Source organism: Peromyscus californicus, unplaced genomic scaffold, assembly GCF_007827085.1.
Source record: "Peromyscus californicus insignis strain IS unplaced genomic scaffold, ASM782708v3 Scaffold_19__1_contigs__length_69161282, whole genome shotgun sequence".
NCBI lineage: Eukaryota > Metazoa > Chordata > Mammalia > Rodentia > Cricetidae > Peromyscus > Peromyscus californicus.
In genome coordinates, this window is record NW_026294491.1 from 5,851,430 (window position 1) to 5,864,569 (window position 13,140).

At 57.6% G+C, this 13,140-nt stretch overlaps 1 protein-coding gene across 4 annotated transcripts in view; it reads right to left on the minus strand.

Moving 5' to 3' along the window:
- Positions 1-6,614: 6,614 nt before the first annotated feature.
- Cpne5 (copine 5) overlaps positions 6,615-13,140 on the minus strand; it is an 83,040-nt gene continuing 76,514 nt past the window's right edge. For all 4 annotated transcript variants that reach the window (XM_052744455.1, XM_052744456.1, XM_052744458.1 and 1 more), the window contains 7 exons: positions 12,767-12,813; positions 10,647-10,828; positions 10,142-10,269; positions 9,834-9,936; positions 9,044-9,101; positions 8,642-8,715; positions 6,615-8,019 (listed from right to left, as the gene is read on the minus strand). In XM_052744455.1, coding sequence (XP_052600415.1) covers positions 7,801-8,019; positions 8,642-8,715; positions 9,044-9,101; positions 9,834-9,936; positions 10,142-10,269; positions 10,647-10,828; positions 12,767-12,813 — 811 coding nt within the window. In that variant the 3' untranslated portion in view covers positions 6,615-7,800. The remainder of the gene's footprint in view (positions 8,020-8,641; positions 8,716-9,043; positions 9,102-9,833; positions 9,937-10,141; positions 10,270-10,646; positions 10,829-12,766; positions 12,814-13,140) is intronic.

The window sequence follows — 13,140 nt, forward strand, 5'->3', positions numbered from 1 at the left end:
CAAATGCTGCAGAAAAGCCCAGACTTATTTGATTTTCTTTGTGGTTCTGGGGATTAAACTGAGGGCGTCAGGCATGCTAGGCAAGGGCTCTGCAGTCAGCCACACCCTAGCGCTCTTGTTACCTGAGAAACTCTAATAATGACACTTACTATTTGTGTGTATGTTTGTGTTGGGGGGGGCGCAGGTATAGAAGCCAGAGGGCAACGTTCTGGAGTCATCTTTCCACAGTGTGGGTCTCAGGGGTCAAACTCGGGTCTTCTGACTTGGCAGCAAGCACCGTGGCGGCAAACTGAGTCCTCTCACCAGTTTCTCTTCTTTTTATTTTAGGGCAGGGTCTCCCTAAGCTGCCCATACTGGCTTTGAACTAACTCTGCAGTCCAGGCTTAAACTTGTGATCCCCCTGCCTCAGCCTCCTGGGTACCTGTAAACCTGCACTGCCACTGGGCCTTGGTTTGATGTTTCTCTCTTCTTTCCCTTCCTCTGTGTGTGTGTGTGTGTGTGTGTGTGTGTGTGTGTGTGTGTGTGTGGTGCACACCCGTGAGTGTTCGGGTGTTTGTGCCCATTTCCGGGCATGCAATGGCCAGAGCCAGACATTGGGTGTCTTCCTCGGCCACTCGCCACCTTTCTGACCTGAGAGTTGGTCACTGAAAATGCTTCCCATTTCAGCTCTGCTGGCCACTTGGCTCTCGGGATCTGCCTGTGTCCACCCTCCAACACTGGGGTTGCGGTGCAGGCAGCCATAATCTGTTTTTTTACCTGGGTGCTGGGGATTCCAACCTCCCTCCCCTCTTCCCCTCCCCTCTCTCTCCTCTCCTCCTCTTCGAGACAGGGTGTCATAAGTCCTAGCTAATCTTCAACTGACTACAATAGCCAAGGATGACCTTGAACTTCAGATCCTCCTGCCTCCACCCTCCAGTGCTGGGATAACAGGCAAGAACTACACCCCCATTCCACGCCTGGTTTATGTGGCCCAGGGATAACACTCAAGGCATCGTTTGTGCATACTAAGGGAGCACTCTACCAATGGAGCCACACCCATGGCCCTGAAGCAGGGTCTTGAAGCTGGGCTCCAGCACCCACAGGCTGAAGACTGGTGATTCAGAATTTCTTACAGAAAGATGTGGATACTCAGAGCAGAGATGGGTCCTTCACACACACACACACACACACACACACACACACACACACACAGGCCACATTCTCAGCCTGTGCACTCAGGGTGTGAGGAAGCAGATACATTGCAGCTTTGTGTCACTCCCCTGCAAGAGAGCTGCCCTGGCCCAGCACAGGGACAGTTACTGTTGGCCCCTGATTTATTTCTTCTGTCCTTACAGCTGAGGACACCGAGGCCAAGGAACACTGTGGAACTTTCTCTTGTTCCCCAGTTCCTAAGTGGCAGAGGCAGGATTGGAACCCAGGCAATGCAGGCAGATACGCTGTTGGGCTGATATCCCTGAGGTCTGAAAATGGCAAAGAGCCGAGTCAGCCATCGTGGCCAAGGCCTGTGAGAGGGCCTATGTGCAAGGACATGGGGGGCGGGGCGCAGCCTCTGGGCCTTCCTGAGACCGTCTCTAAGCTTGCATGTGCTACCCCCCCAAACTCAGGTTTATTTTATTATGTATATGCATGTGTGTTGGTGTGGGCATATGTGCAGTGCCTGCAGGGACCAGAAGAAGCATCAGGTCCTCGGGAGCCGGAGTTACAGATGGTTGTGACACCTGATGTGGGTGTTGGGAACTGAACTCGGGTCCTCTGGAAGAGCAGGACATGCTCTTCACCACTGAGCCAACCCCCCAGTCCTACCTCTCTCTCTCTCTCTTTAATTCCAGGGCTTCATTGCACAACAGGGAAGATCACTGTCTTGCATGCCTACCCCCAACCTTTTAAGTTGTCATTGAAACCTCTCTGGTTTAGGGTTCAAGGGAGACACTGGGACAGATTGTCCTTTGGGGGAAGACGTTTGTTAAGAGTTATTAATGCCGTGAACAGACAGATGACAGACAGACAGACAGCATGGCAGGTGTTCTGAGTTCAGTAGCTCCACCAGGCAGAGTGGGGATCTCCTCATACAGGTCTCAGAGGAAAGCGGGGGTAGGTGCTTTGTGTAGTCCAGCTGTCTGATGCCTGAGGGGCAGGAGTAGAGGGAATTCTGGGATAGGAATGCCTGACTGAGGGTGTGGGAAGTGAAGACACACTCATAGGCGCTTCAGTGGGCGTATCCCTCCCTGGCGCAGCAGGGAGCCTGGGATCCACCTCGTGGACCGAAGACGGGAGACTGCAGATGGGCATGACCCGAGCAGTGTCTGGTCTGGAGTCTGGGGTCTGGGGTTCCGGAGCCTGTCCTGTCACCGAGTCACAGGCAGGCTCTAGCAAGGATGCTTGCCGGCAGCTCTGAGTCCACTCATGGAGTCTGGCCTGATCAGCCCCTAACAAGCCTCAAGTCCCTGGCAACCCGCTCCATGATTTCCACGAGGACTTTCATAGACAATACAACCAGAAAAACTTGGAGCTTTCCTTCCTAAAGCAGAAATACCATTATCTACAGAATTCACCACTATGGAGACGAATGCCACTCTCTACACAGGGTGGGCAGTCACCCAGGAGAGGCCACCCTCCACCTGGCCTTCTCAGGCTTCTGTGGCCTCCTGCTCGTGGGGCTGCTGGCCAATGGGCTCCTACTGCTAGTGGTGGCCCGTGGTCCTCGAGCTTCCCGCCCGCTCTTGGCGTGACCACCAGCCTTAGGGTGAACGTGGCACGGTCCAACCTGCTCTTCTTATCCTTCGTGGTACCTGCCTGGCTGCTGAGCTTCTTGCACTGGGGCTGGAGGCTGGGCCCTGCCATCTGCACCACCGGCCAGGCTGCCAACACAACCACCAAGGTCTGCACTTCCTGCAGCATGGTGGCCACTGAACTTGTACGTCAAGTGGCCGTGGTCTGGTCCATATGGCTCTCCCAGCCACCCCAGGAGCCTGACCGATGCTCTGTGGGGTTATATGGGTACTGGGTTTGGCTACCGCGCTACCCAACTGGGTGTTCTGGTGGGTGACAGTATTAGAGCAGGTGGCAGGTGCCCCGAGGCCCTGGTCTACCTCCTGTTGCTCAGCCCACCTCAACTAACCTGCTACGCTACATTGCTGGGAGCCCTGGCCTTTCTACCCTGCCTGCTGGGCTGGGGCTGCTCTTTTGGCCATGTGGGCTGGTGTCTGTGCACACAGCCCCTGGGTCCCCTGGGGGTAGAGTGTACCGGAGAACAGGGCAAACACCCAGCTCACCCTTGTGGTGCTGGTGGTCTTTGGCTGCTGTGGGGACCCTGCTCTGCAGTGGGCTATGTGGCTGCTGTGGGCCACCTGCTGTGGGATGTCTTTCTGCATGTTGTGACTATGTGTTGCTCTGATTGGTTGGTAAGTAAGCTGCTTTGGCCTATGGCAAGGCAGCTTAGAGGCAGGCGGGAAATCCAAGGAGAGAGACAGGAAGAAGACAGGCAGAGGCGAGAGAGACACCAGCCACCCCGCCTAAGGAACAGCAAGATGCCAGCAGACCGGTAATGCCACAGCCCGTGGCAACTTACAGATGAATAGAAATGGGTTAAGTTATAAGAGCTGGCTAGCGAGAAGCCTGAGCCATAGGCCATACAAGTAATATAAGCCTCTGAGTAATTACTTCACAAGCAGCTGCAGGACCACGGGTGAGAGAGATTTGTCTGGACTGTGGAGCTGGGTGGACCACGGAAACCCCCAACTACAGCCACCTGCCAGCCACACCACTGACTTTTGTGACCTCCAGCCTGTGCACCCTGCCAGCCTACTCCAACTGTGCTGTTAGCCCTGTCCTCTGCTTCTGCCTCTGCTGCCCTTTCCAGGTGGGACTCGGGGCCATTTTCCGAAGGTCCAGAACAGCCCGGGTAGTGGGAGGTATCTGGACGTGACAGGGACCCCGTGCTCTGAAGAGGGCATGACCGGGACCCCATGGTGACAGACAGGAGTCTGAGAGGACAGGCTGAGCCTGGAAAAGCTGAGCTTCAGGGCTGAGGAGTTTTAGTCCTCTGGAGGCTGCCTCTCCCCTTTCTCACAGGGACACAGACGGTGTCACAGAGACTGCCTTGATACACAAGGGAACAGCAGCCAGTGGCGTGATGATCGCTCACACTCAGGGACAGAGAGGTGAGACTCAGACACCTGTGGGCTCCCAGTCTTACAGTTTTCTGATCCTGGGCCTCTGCGTCTCCCCGGGCCTCAGATTTCTCATCTGAAAAATGGGGTGAGAATCTCTTCTTCCCGGGGTGGTTCCAAGGAGGGTGGCAGGTGTGACTGAGATGCCACCACCCTCTTCTGTTGACTAACTCGGGACATTTGAGATGAGAGGATTAAAGGGGGCAGAAAGAGGGCCACTCTGGGCCTGCCGTCCTGCAGGCCAGGGGCTAAGAGTCAGGCACCACAGCCAGGTGGAGTCCAAGAGAGCCCTTCATCCGCCTTGGCCGACCCTGCCCGCCGCCTCCAGCTCTGTCCCGCACACCCTCAGTCCCAGACAGGAACAAAAATAAAGTCCACGACTGAGCTGCAAGCCTGGGCTTGTGAACTTCTGGGCCCCGCCCTTTCTTCTGTGTGGTTTCTTTTACTAAGGTAGCTGGGAAGGGCCCTTTTTCAAGGCCTGCTCCTTCCCATGAGGGCCCACCCCCCTCTCTCTCTCTTTCCCACCCATCTTAGAGAGGTTCCTTCTCTCTGACTCTTTGGATGTGGCCTCAGTTTCTATGTTGGCCCTGGAGCCAGGAAGGTTGTATCCATTGTCTTGAGAATGACAGCCTGTTTAGTTTAACATTACCAGTTTTACACACACACACACACACACACAGACAGAGACTCAGAGACACACACAGAGACACAGGCAGAGACAGAGAGGGAGACAGAGAGTGAGAGGGAGGGAGACAGAGAGGGAGAGAGAGGGGGGAGACAGGGAGGGAGACTGAGGGAGACAGAGAGAGACAGATGGAGGGAAAGGGGGACTGTGGACTGACTGGTCAAAAACCCCAAGGACTACTGTGTTGAATCAAGTCAGACCAGTCCCTGCTATGGAACTATCTGTCAGGGCCTCGGTAGCCCCAAAGACCACTGAGGCTATCCGAGAGGGACTCGGAGAAAGGAGCCGCCTCAGACTCCACGTCAGGTAATGGTTCTGCAGAACACACCTTCGGAAGGAACCCAGCAGAGAAGCCACGTCACAAGGAAGCTACTTTTGGTGTTGTGTCCCACCCCACCCTCCTAGGAGCAGCTGCTCTGTCTGGATTCCCCTGCTGGGCACCGGTCTCCTCCCTACACTTTCCCATGGCGCCCAAGGAGATGGAAAACAGGCTTCTGGTTATGGGAACGTCCCTTCTCTCCAGCCACGACCCCACCCCATTTCCACTCAAGCGGCGTCGGCGGCGTCAGGGGAGGCGCAGGGCATCTGATTATAGGGACGACTGTGAGTCAGCTGTAATTTACCATGAAGTCGTCCGTCAGAGGTAAACAGCCCCAAACTGGAGGGTAATGAGCACTGAATTCCTCTGGAGTACAGGCTCAGAATGGCTGCCCAGAGGGCTGGCTGGACAGCATGCGCAGTGTGTGTGTGTACAGTCCTTGTCCCCATGATCCAGGGTGGTGATGGCCCTGACCTGTGAGGAGGGACCAAGAAAGATACTATGTGCTTCACACCATCAGTGCACTCGTGGACCCTACCTGTCACTCTGCTGGGCACATACCTGGGGGGGTCATCCTGGAGGGGCCAGAGTGCCCTTTAGTGGCACAGCTCCCGGCCCTTCCTGCTGGCTGGCACTGCTGCCCTGTGGTTGGCTGATTTAGCCCAGAGGGTGACCCTAGGAGTGAGCCAATGCCTCTGACCCCTGCGCAGGCCTGGACTGGACGCTCAGTAGATATCGTTGAGAGAGGAAGTGAGCAGTTGAATGTGATAGTGATCCACATTGGAGAGACTCGGGTCACGTGCTGTCTCTCACTTCCTTGGTGGCTACATCTCTCCAGAGCAAATGTCAGGCCTTGCCATGAACCACAGGGCCCTGTGCATCCCGGCCCCTCCCTGATGTCAGCTCCTGCTCTCTCTTAACTTAGCTCCATCACAGCAGCCTCCTTGTCCCTCTCAAACACACCAGGCTCCTACCTCAGGGACTCTGCCCTTACCCCACCTCCAGCTCGGGGACTCTGCCCTTATCCCACCACCAGCTTGGGGACTCGGCCCTTATCCCACCTCCAGCTCGGGGACTCTGCCCTTACCCCACCTCCAGAGCCCTCTTCACCCAGGCATCAGCATGGCTCCCCGATTCATTTCCCGGGGCTCTGTCTCATCTAAAACATCTGGCCACAGGTGTCCATTCTCTCGTTCTCTCCCATGGCTCCTGACTCTTCCCACTGTCTGAAGCCGGGCTACAGACCTGAGCGTCTGCACGCTCGCTGTCTTTCCTGTCTTCCGTGATGTTTGGGGGAGGGGGGCAGGCTTCATCCTCTGCCACACACCCCCATGCCTCTCACAGAGTCTGACAGAGGCATGGCTGAACCAAAGAACCAAGGCGGCAGCAGAGATGCTGGGCGAGTGGCGGAGCTGTTTTCTAAGGAGCAGGGACATGGGGGTCTACTAAAAGAACCGGTTTACTTCCGTTTAAGGCAAGTTCCACAGAGACGGTCTCAGACAGGCACAGGACCAGACAGAAACACCACCATCACCATGCATGACATAGGCGGATGGGATGGGAGATGGCAGGCGGGGACCCCATGCGGGCATAAGGGACACATGCAAGACCTGCCCCAGTGGACAAAAGATGGTGGCCAGTGGGGTAACTTCAGGTGAAAGCTCCTTGCCACCCTCCCATGGCAGGGGCAGGAGCTCTGACGACTGAAGGGCTGGGGGGTGTGGGGTGACAGGATGCAATGGGGTCACCCCAGAGTCGAGACGGCCTGGGTGTGGACGGCGGGCATGAGGAGGGGATGGGGAGGCTGGGTGTGGAATGGAACTGGACCCTCAGGATGGCTCAGGAAACGCTGGACCACCTGACCAATCCTGTCGTCACAGAGGTGTGGGTACTGAGGCCCGGAGAGCAGAGGCTGTGCTGGGTGGGTTCCTGCTGGATGTGGGTTGGGACAGGCTGGTGCCCAGGGCTCCCGTCTCTGCTCCTAGAGCCACTGAAGGGCAGAGAGGAGGTGAGTGGAAGTGCAGGGGCTGGCCCTGTGCCCGGCAGGTGATGGCCTCCGAGGTGGGCAAGAGACATCTTGATGCCACAAGCTACCTGCGGCAGCTCTAAGGAGGCTGCAAACCTGCATCTAGAACATTCTAGCATACCACTGAGCCTTTGAGGATTGTGAAGGGACTCTGTGCTAACAGGCCCCCATCACAGTCCGTGATAGCCCACAGGCTCTGCTTACATAGGGTGTCCCTAAGAGGGTCGGTCACACCCATCCCTGGTAGCCCACCAGCCTGGGGTTCCCTGGAAACAGGACAGGGGATCTCATGGGACTGGAACACTAGACACTAGGTCAGGAGGGGAGAGGAGCTGGAAGAGGCCAGCGGGACTGCAAGAATAGGGGAGTCTTGGGGTTATCCAACATAGGCTAGGGGAATCTACTCAACCCCAGAATCTTGTGTACCCCTTGTAAGCTTCTACACCACCCCCAGCTCCCTGGATTTGGGCGGGGGAGTTGAGGCCAGGAGGTGGGGGTGAGGCCATGGACACCCCATCTCCTGCCAGCCCTCCAAGAAGAGTCTGGGAAGGCGACCACGAGAGTAGGGGCCTCAGCCTCCAGGCCCCTGGTCCCGCAAGCTTCAGATATTCGTGTGCAGAGGGGACCCAGGAGGTGAGTGGGCTGGGGACTGTGCTGGCGACTGAGCAGGTGCGGCGGGTGGCGGGCGTGGGCGGATGCCCTGTGCCTTCATGTAGGACACCAGCTGGTCGGGGATCTCAGCCAGCACATCCCGGGCCAGGCGGGCCATGCTCAACACGTGGTTGCCGGTGCGGTCCACGTAGTCCCGGAAGGGCACAAACTGAGAGGCAGGAAAGTGGGGTCAGGATGGGGCAGCCGGGTCCCCTCCCAGAGGACCCACCGCATCCAACCTCCACTTCGTGAGTTTCACCCAAGACTCTATGCTGGGTCACTCATCCCTGCTCCATGATAGGGCCTAACACTGACCCAATCCCTTCACCTGAGACTAGCAATGAGCAGACAGGCTCAAAGGATGCTGGGAAAGCTTGACTGAATCCCGCCTCCTAGCTTCCTTTCCTCTTTCCACCCCTTTCCAGAGGAACCCTCTCGGTCTCTTAGGACCCCTTCTCTAAACCCACACCTAACCCACCTTCCTCTCAGTGTTCTCTCCCTCTGTCTCCTTCCTGCCCTCCTCCTCCTCCTCCTCCTAAACATTAAAGACACTGCCTCCATCTTCGTGGGGCCTCCATGCTGCTGGAAGGCCATGTAGCACAGATGACACAGTGCAGGAGCATGGAGCCCTTTTGCAGGGCTTTGGATTCTGTGGGGGCATCTTTCAGGTTAGAAGGGAGCTTCATACAGGGCAGAGCGGGGCGGGGCACGGCCTCATGAGAAGACGGTCTACCCTTGGGGAGTCGGCAAAGGAGCTCTGAGGCTGGTCTGACCAGCAGGGTCTGTTTCACCTGCACAATGTCCCGTTCAGCCAGCTTCCCCCGGGAGGAGATCCGCACGTCATCACCGTCCAGCTCCACCATGGCTGTGGGGACAAGGGGGGTGCGTATGTGACAGAGTCCGCAGGACTTGACCTCCAGTCCCAGGCCAGTCCAGGGCTCTTGCGCTGACACTAGAGACGAGGAAACGCGTGGAGACCGAGACCAACACGCAGCTAGGGCCCTGTTCCCCTTGTCCAGGCTCCTTGCCCGGAGGAGCGGCACAGCCCCAGGGATGAGGCTGAGGCATGCGTGGGTTCTGACACACCCTCTCGGGGCACACAAGCCCACCCAGACACGAGCTCTCGCTGGTGGGGACAGGATGCCATGGGATTCTGTGGGAAGAGACAGCTGGGAAGGGGACACTGGACTCACCGTCGAACTCGGCCTGGCCCACGCCAACAATGATGATGGACATGGGGAGTTTGGCAGCCTGGGAGAAGAGAGGGGAGGGGGGAGAGTCCTAGTGAGGGACAGGTAGGGACAGGAAGGCGAGCCAAATGAAGGGCGGGCAGGACATGGGGAAGAAATGGGTAGTGAAGGGCAGGGGACCCCAAGGAACCCTAAGAAAAAGGACAGGATAGGGAGAGAACATGGAGATCAAGAGAAGAGGCGTTTTGGGGGAGCTGGGTCTGCCTGCCTCTGTGAGCCGTCTCCTCTCTGGAACTGGGGCTCCACCATGAGGGACCAGGGCAGCTGTGGCTGGGGCCCCTTCTATAGGGAAACCATGGGTCAGGGTTGGTGGGGGAAGCTTTCCTCATTCTGGGACCCCCTACCTCCTCTACATGACAGGCAAGCTGAGGCCTCGGGTGGGAGGCTGAGGGAACAGGGCCGTCTGTGTGGTTCAGAGGTCTGACCTCTCATAGACCCAGTGCCTCATTTGTCTCCCAAAGCCCTGTCTAGCACCCTCTCCAAGTCCTGCCAGACTCCAGCCAGCAACTAGATGAGGGATTCAAAAGGGAGCAGGGGTCCCCTTTAGGGAAACATTGTGGGGGCAGGGAGAGAACCCGCCCCCCGGTGTTTCTTTAAAGGAGGCACCCCCAGCAGGTTCTCCTAGGGGTGGGACAAAATGCTTCAGTCCCCCAAAACTGTGCATGCATGCGCATGAGAGAGAGAGAGAGAGAGCGAGAGAGAGAGAGCGAGAGCCCATCTATCTTCCACTCACGTTGACGATGGCCTCCTTGGTCTGTGCCATGTCGGAGATGACGCCATCGGTGATGATGAGCAGAACAGAATACTGGGAACCATCCTGCACAGTTGCGGCATTCCTGTGGGGAGGTGGGGTGGGGGTAGGCACACAAAGTGGTGTGTCCCGGAGCCTCTGGCCCAGGCCCCCTGAACAAGGCTCCCACACACTCTGGTAAGGGGTGGAAGGAAATCCTCTGGGCCCCTTGCTGAAAGGTGAGGGGGTGGCATGAGACCCTCCGTCGCCCTCCGGTAATGCTCCCTGGGGGCCAGCCGCCCCAGGCTCACCTGGCCACGTGGGTGACTACAGGGGCAAAGTTAGTGGGACCGTAGAGCTGCACGGTGCGCAGGCTGCTGTGGTAGGCCTCCAGGATGCCGTCGATGCCACAGCACGAGGGGTTCTCCTGGTTGCCGTTCTGGGACAAGGAGAAGGCAGCGGAGCGTCAAGTGAGCGGGAAGGTGGCAGTGGCAGGGCTGGGCCCGGGGAGGCAGGGGGAGGCAGAGGCAGGACTGGGCCCGGGGAGGCAGGGGGAGGCAGGGGGAGGCAGAGGCAGGGCTGGGCCCGGGGAGGCAGGGGGAGGCAGGCAGAGGGAGGCCCAGGGAGGCAGGGGGAGGCAGGAGGAGGAAGGGGGAGGCAGAGGGAGGGCAGAGTTGCCTTTAGCTCAGACCCCAACCCAAGTAGGTGGCCATGCCTATGGAGTTTACTCTGCAAGTATTTAGGCCAAGGCCAAGAATTAGAAACTCCCCCTGTCCCCCACCCCCTACTGCTTGTTCGCAGCCTGGCACCTCCTACCAGTGGGAACTCATGTGACACCCTGCCGTCAGGGGGCAGCTTGGCCCCGAAGCCCAGGGCAGGGAACATCTTGTCGCTGTCGTAGTGCTGGATGATCTCTCCTACGGCAGTCAGTGCCAGAGCGTAGGCGTTCAGCTGGTAGGGACTCATGTAGTGCAGGGACGTGGACTGTGAGGGGTTCCCTGCAACACAGGACGGGGGGGGACATCTGCCCAACTGGACAGGGTGTGTCCACGAGTCCCACGGTTTGCCCTTGAGCCCTCGCTCTATCATCCCCTCCATTCCATCCCGGTCCAGCGGTCAGCAAAGTGTGACTGCCAAACCCTTGGAACAGATCCAGAACGCCACTTCTTCCTCAAAGCCACCACCATCTGGTGTACAGGACAGCAGCAGCCTCCTCGTGGCCCCCACTGCCCCTGCCCCTGCCCTTACCTTACACTACACAGTGGCCTGCCCGACCCCCACTCCAAGGCCAGATCTGCTTGAAGTACCCTGAACCCTCATCTCACCCAGGTCACCCCAGAGCCCACCATGCCCCAGGATCCCCTTGGGTCTGGCCTCCAGTCCCCCTCCCAGCCCCAGCCTCTTCACACTTCCCTGCACGGCCCTGGCGGTGTGTTTCTCTCCTCAACATCCACAAGGCTTCCCTCCTTGTCTTTCTTCCGCGGCCACTGGCCCAGTGGAGCCTTCTTCCAGCAGTGCCCGCGAACCCCGAGCTCCCCTTCCCTGCCCCTGCCGTGATGATGCCCCCATCGCCCGCCACCTCAAGCGTTGATTTCACGGATCCACGTATTACTGACCGCCCTGCAAGGCACTACCATTGTCTATACCTCTTCCTCGCTGTACGATCTCCACCCTGCAGCCTTAGTCTCCTTACTACAGATACCTCTGCCCCATCCTCGGGTCATGGTCAGGACCAAATGGGCGGTTTAGGTAGAACCGTCTCCCCTCCATTTTCACGTCCGTGTGCACGCATGTCTGTGTGTATGTGGGTGTGCATGCATGTGTGGGCTCTTGCATACGGAGAGCCCGAGGCTGATCTGAGAATCCTCCTCCCTTGCTCTTCCACTTAATTCTTCCAATGAAATCTTCCAATCAAACCCAGAGCTGGCTAATATGGCTAGTGTCACCAGGCTGATTATAGACGGCCACCACATACAGGGGCCACGTATGTGTGTCCTGGGGACCAGGCCTCCAGTCCTTGCACAGCTGAGGCCATCTCCCACACTGTCTTTTTTTTTGGGGGGGCATCAGTACTAGGACACCCTGCCCCCGGCTCTAACAGCCCAGTACGCATGCCCTATCGCCACAGAAGAACTCTGACACACCAGGGGGAGAGAGACCTAAGTGTCTTCTGACACAAAAATGAGCTCAGAGCTCCTTGGCGGGGGTCCTGACCCCACAAGAAGCTCTGTGCTATTTTTCAGGGGGCACTTAAGCACTGTGATGGCTCCTGGCCATCCAGCCCCAGGCAGATCTAGAATACTGCATTCACCTGGTCCCCAGTAGACTGGGGTGCTCCTGATCGGGGAAACAGCTGGGGGTGTGTTCCCTGACCGGCACAGATGCACTGGTAGAGTGTCATCTGACCTGGGGAGGCCTCAGCCTTCTTGGCTATTTAGTTAAATTAACAAATTATTTATTTTGGGGGACAGGGTCTCACTGTGTCATTCTGGCTGTCCTGGATCTCGCTCTGTAGACCAGGCTGGCCTCAAACTCAGAGATCCGCCTGCCTCTGCCTCCCGAGTGCTGGGATCAAGGGTGTGCACAGCCCTCTTTGTTCTAACTTTGGATGTGGACATAGAACCCTTCTCTGGTGGGCAGTTTCCTCCGAATTGTCACCCACAGTGCACTGGCTTTCATTCGTCCCTGTTCCTGTAGTGACCCTCACTCACACTCCTGTAAGCGAGCCCAGCAAGCTCCCTTTGGACTCTGGTGATATCTGTACTCAGGTCTGGTATTGGTTCCCTATCTGGGGAGTACATTTTTGTTTACATCTCACTAGGAACAGTGTCACCCACCAGGAACAGGAGGAAGTATGCGGGACCCGGCTCACAGTCAAGTTGTCCACTACAGCCCAGAGATACGCAACCCCCCCCCCTCACTCCTGCCCCACTTACCATTGGAGGCAGTGAAGTCAATGGCCACGGTGAAATTGATCTGCGTCCTAAAGAAGAGAAGACCTGGAGTCACCTGGGGAGGATGGGTAGTGGGCAGCGCTTGGCAAGGCGGGAAAAACCACTGGGCATCCATGTTTGTCAGTTATGTGGCTGCAGGGAAGCCGCTTGTGTGCAAGCTCTGGGAAGTTGGAGCGGCTGCAACAGCCATGCCCTCGGGGAGCCAGGCCACTGCAAGCATTGGAGGTGAGCATTCCAGAACCCACAGGGACTGATTATGTCCTGCGGGCATGCATGGTTCTGTGGGTCACTTGTCCCTTCCTCTCTGAACCCGTGCCCAAGTGAGTGAGTAGGTGAGGTCAGGGCTCCCTGGGTTT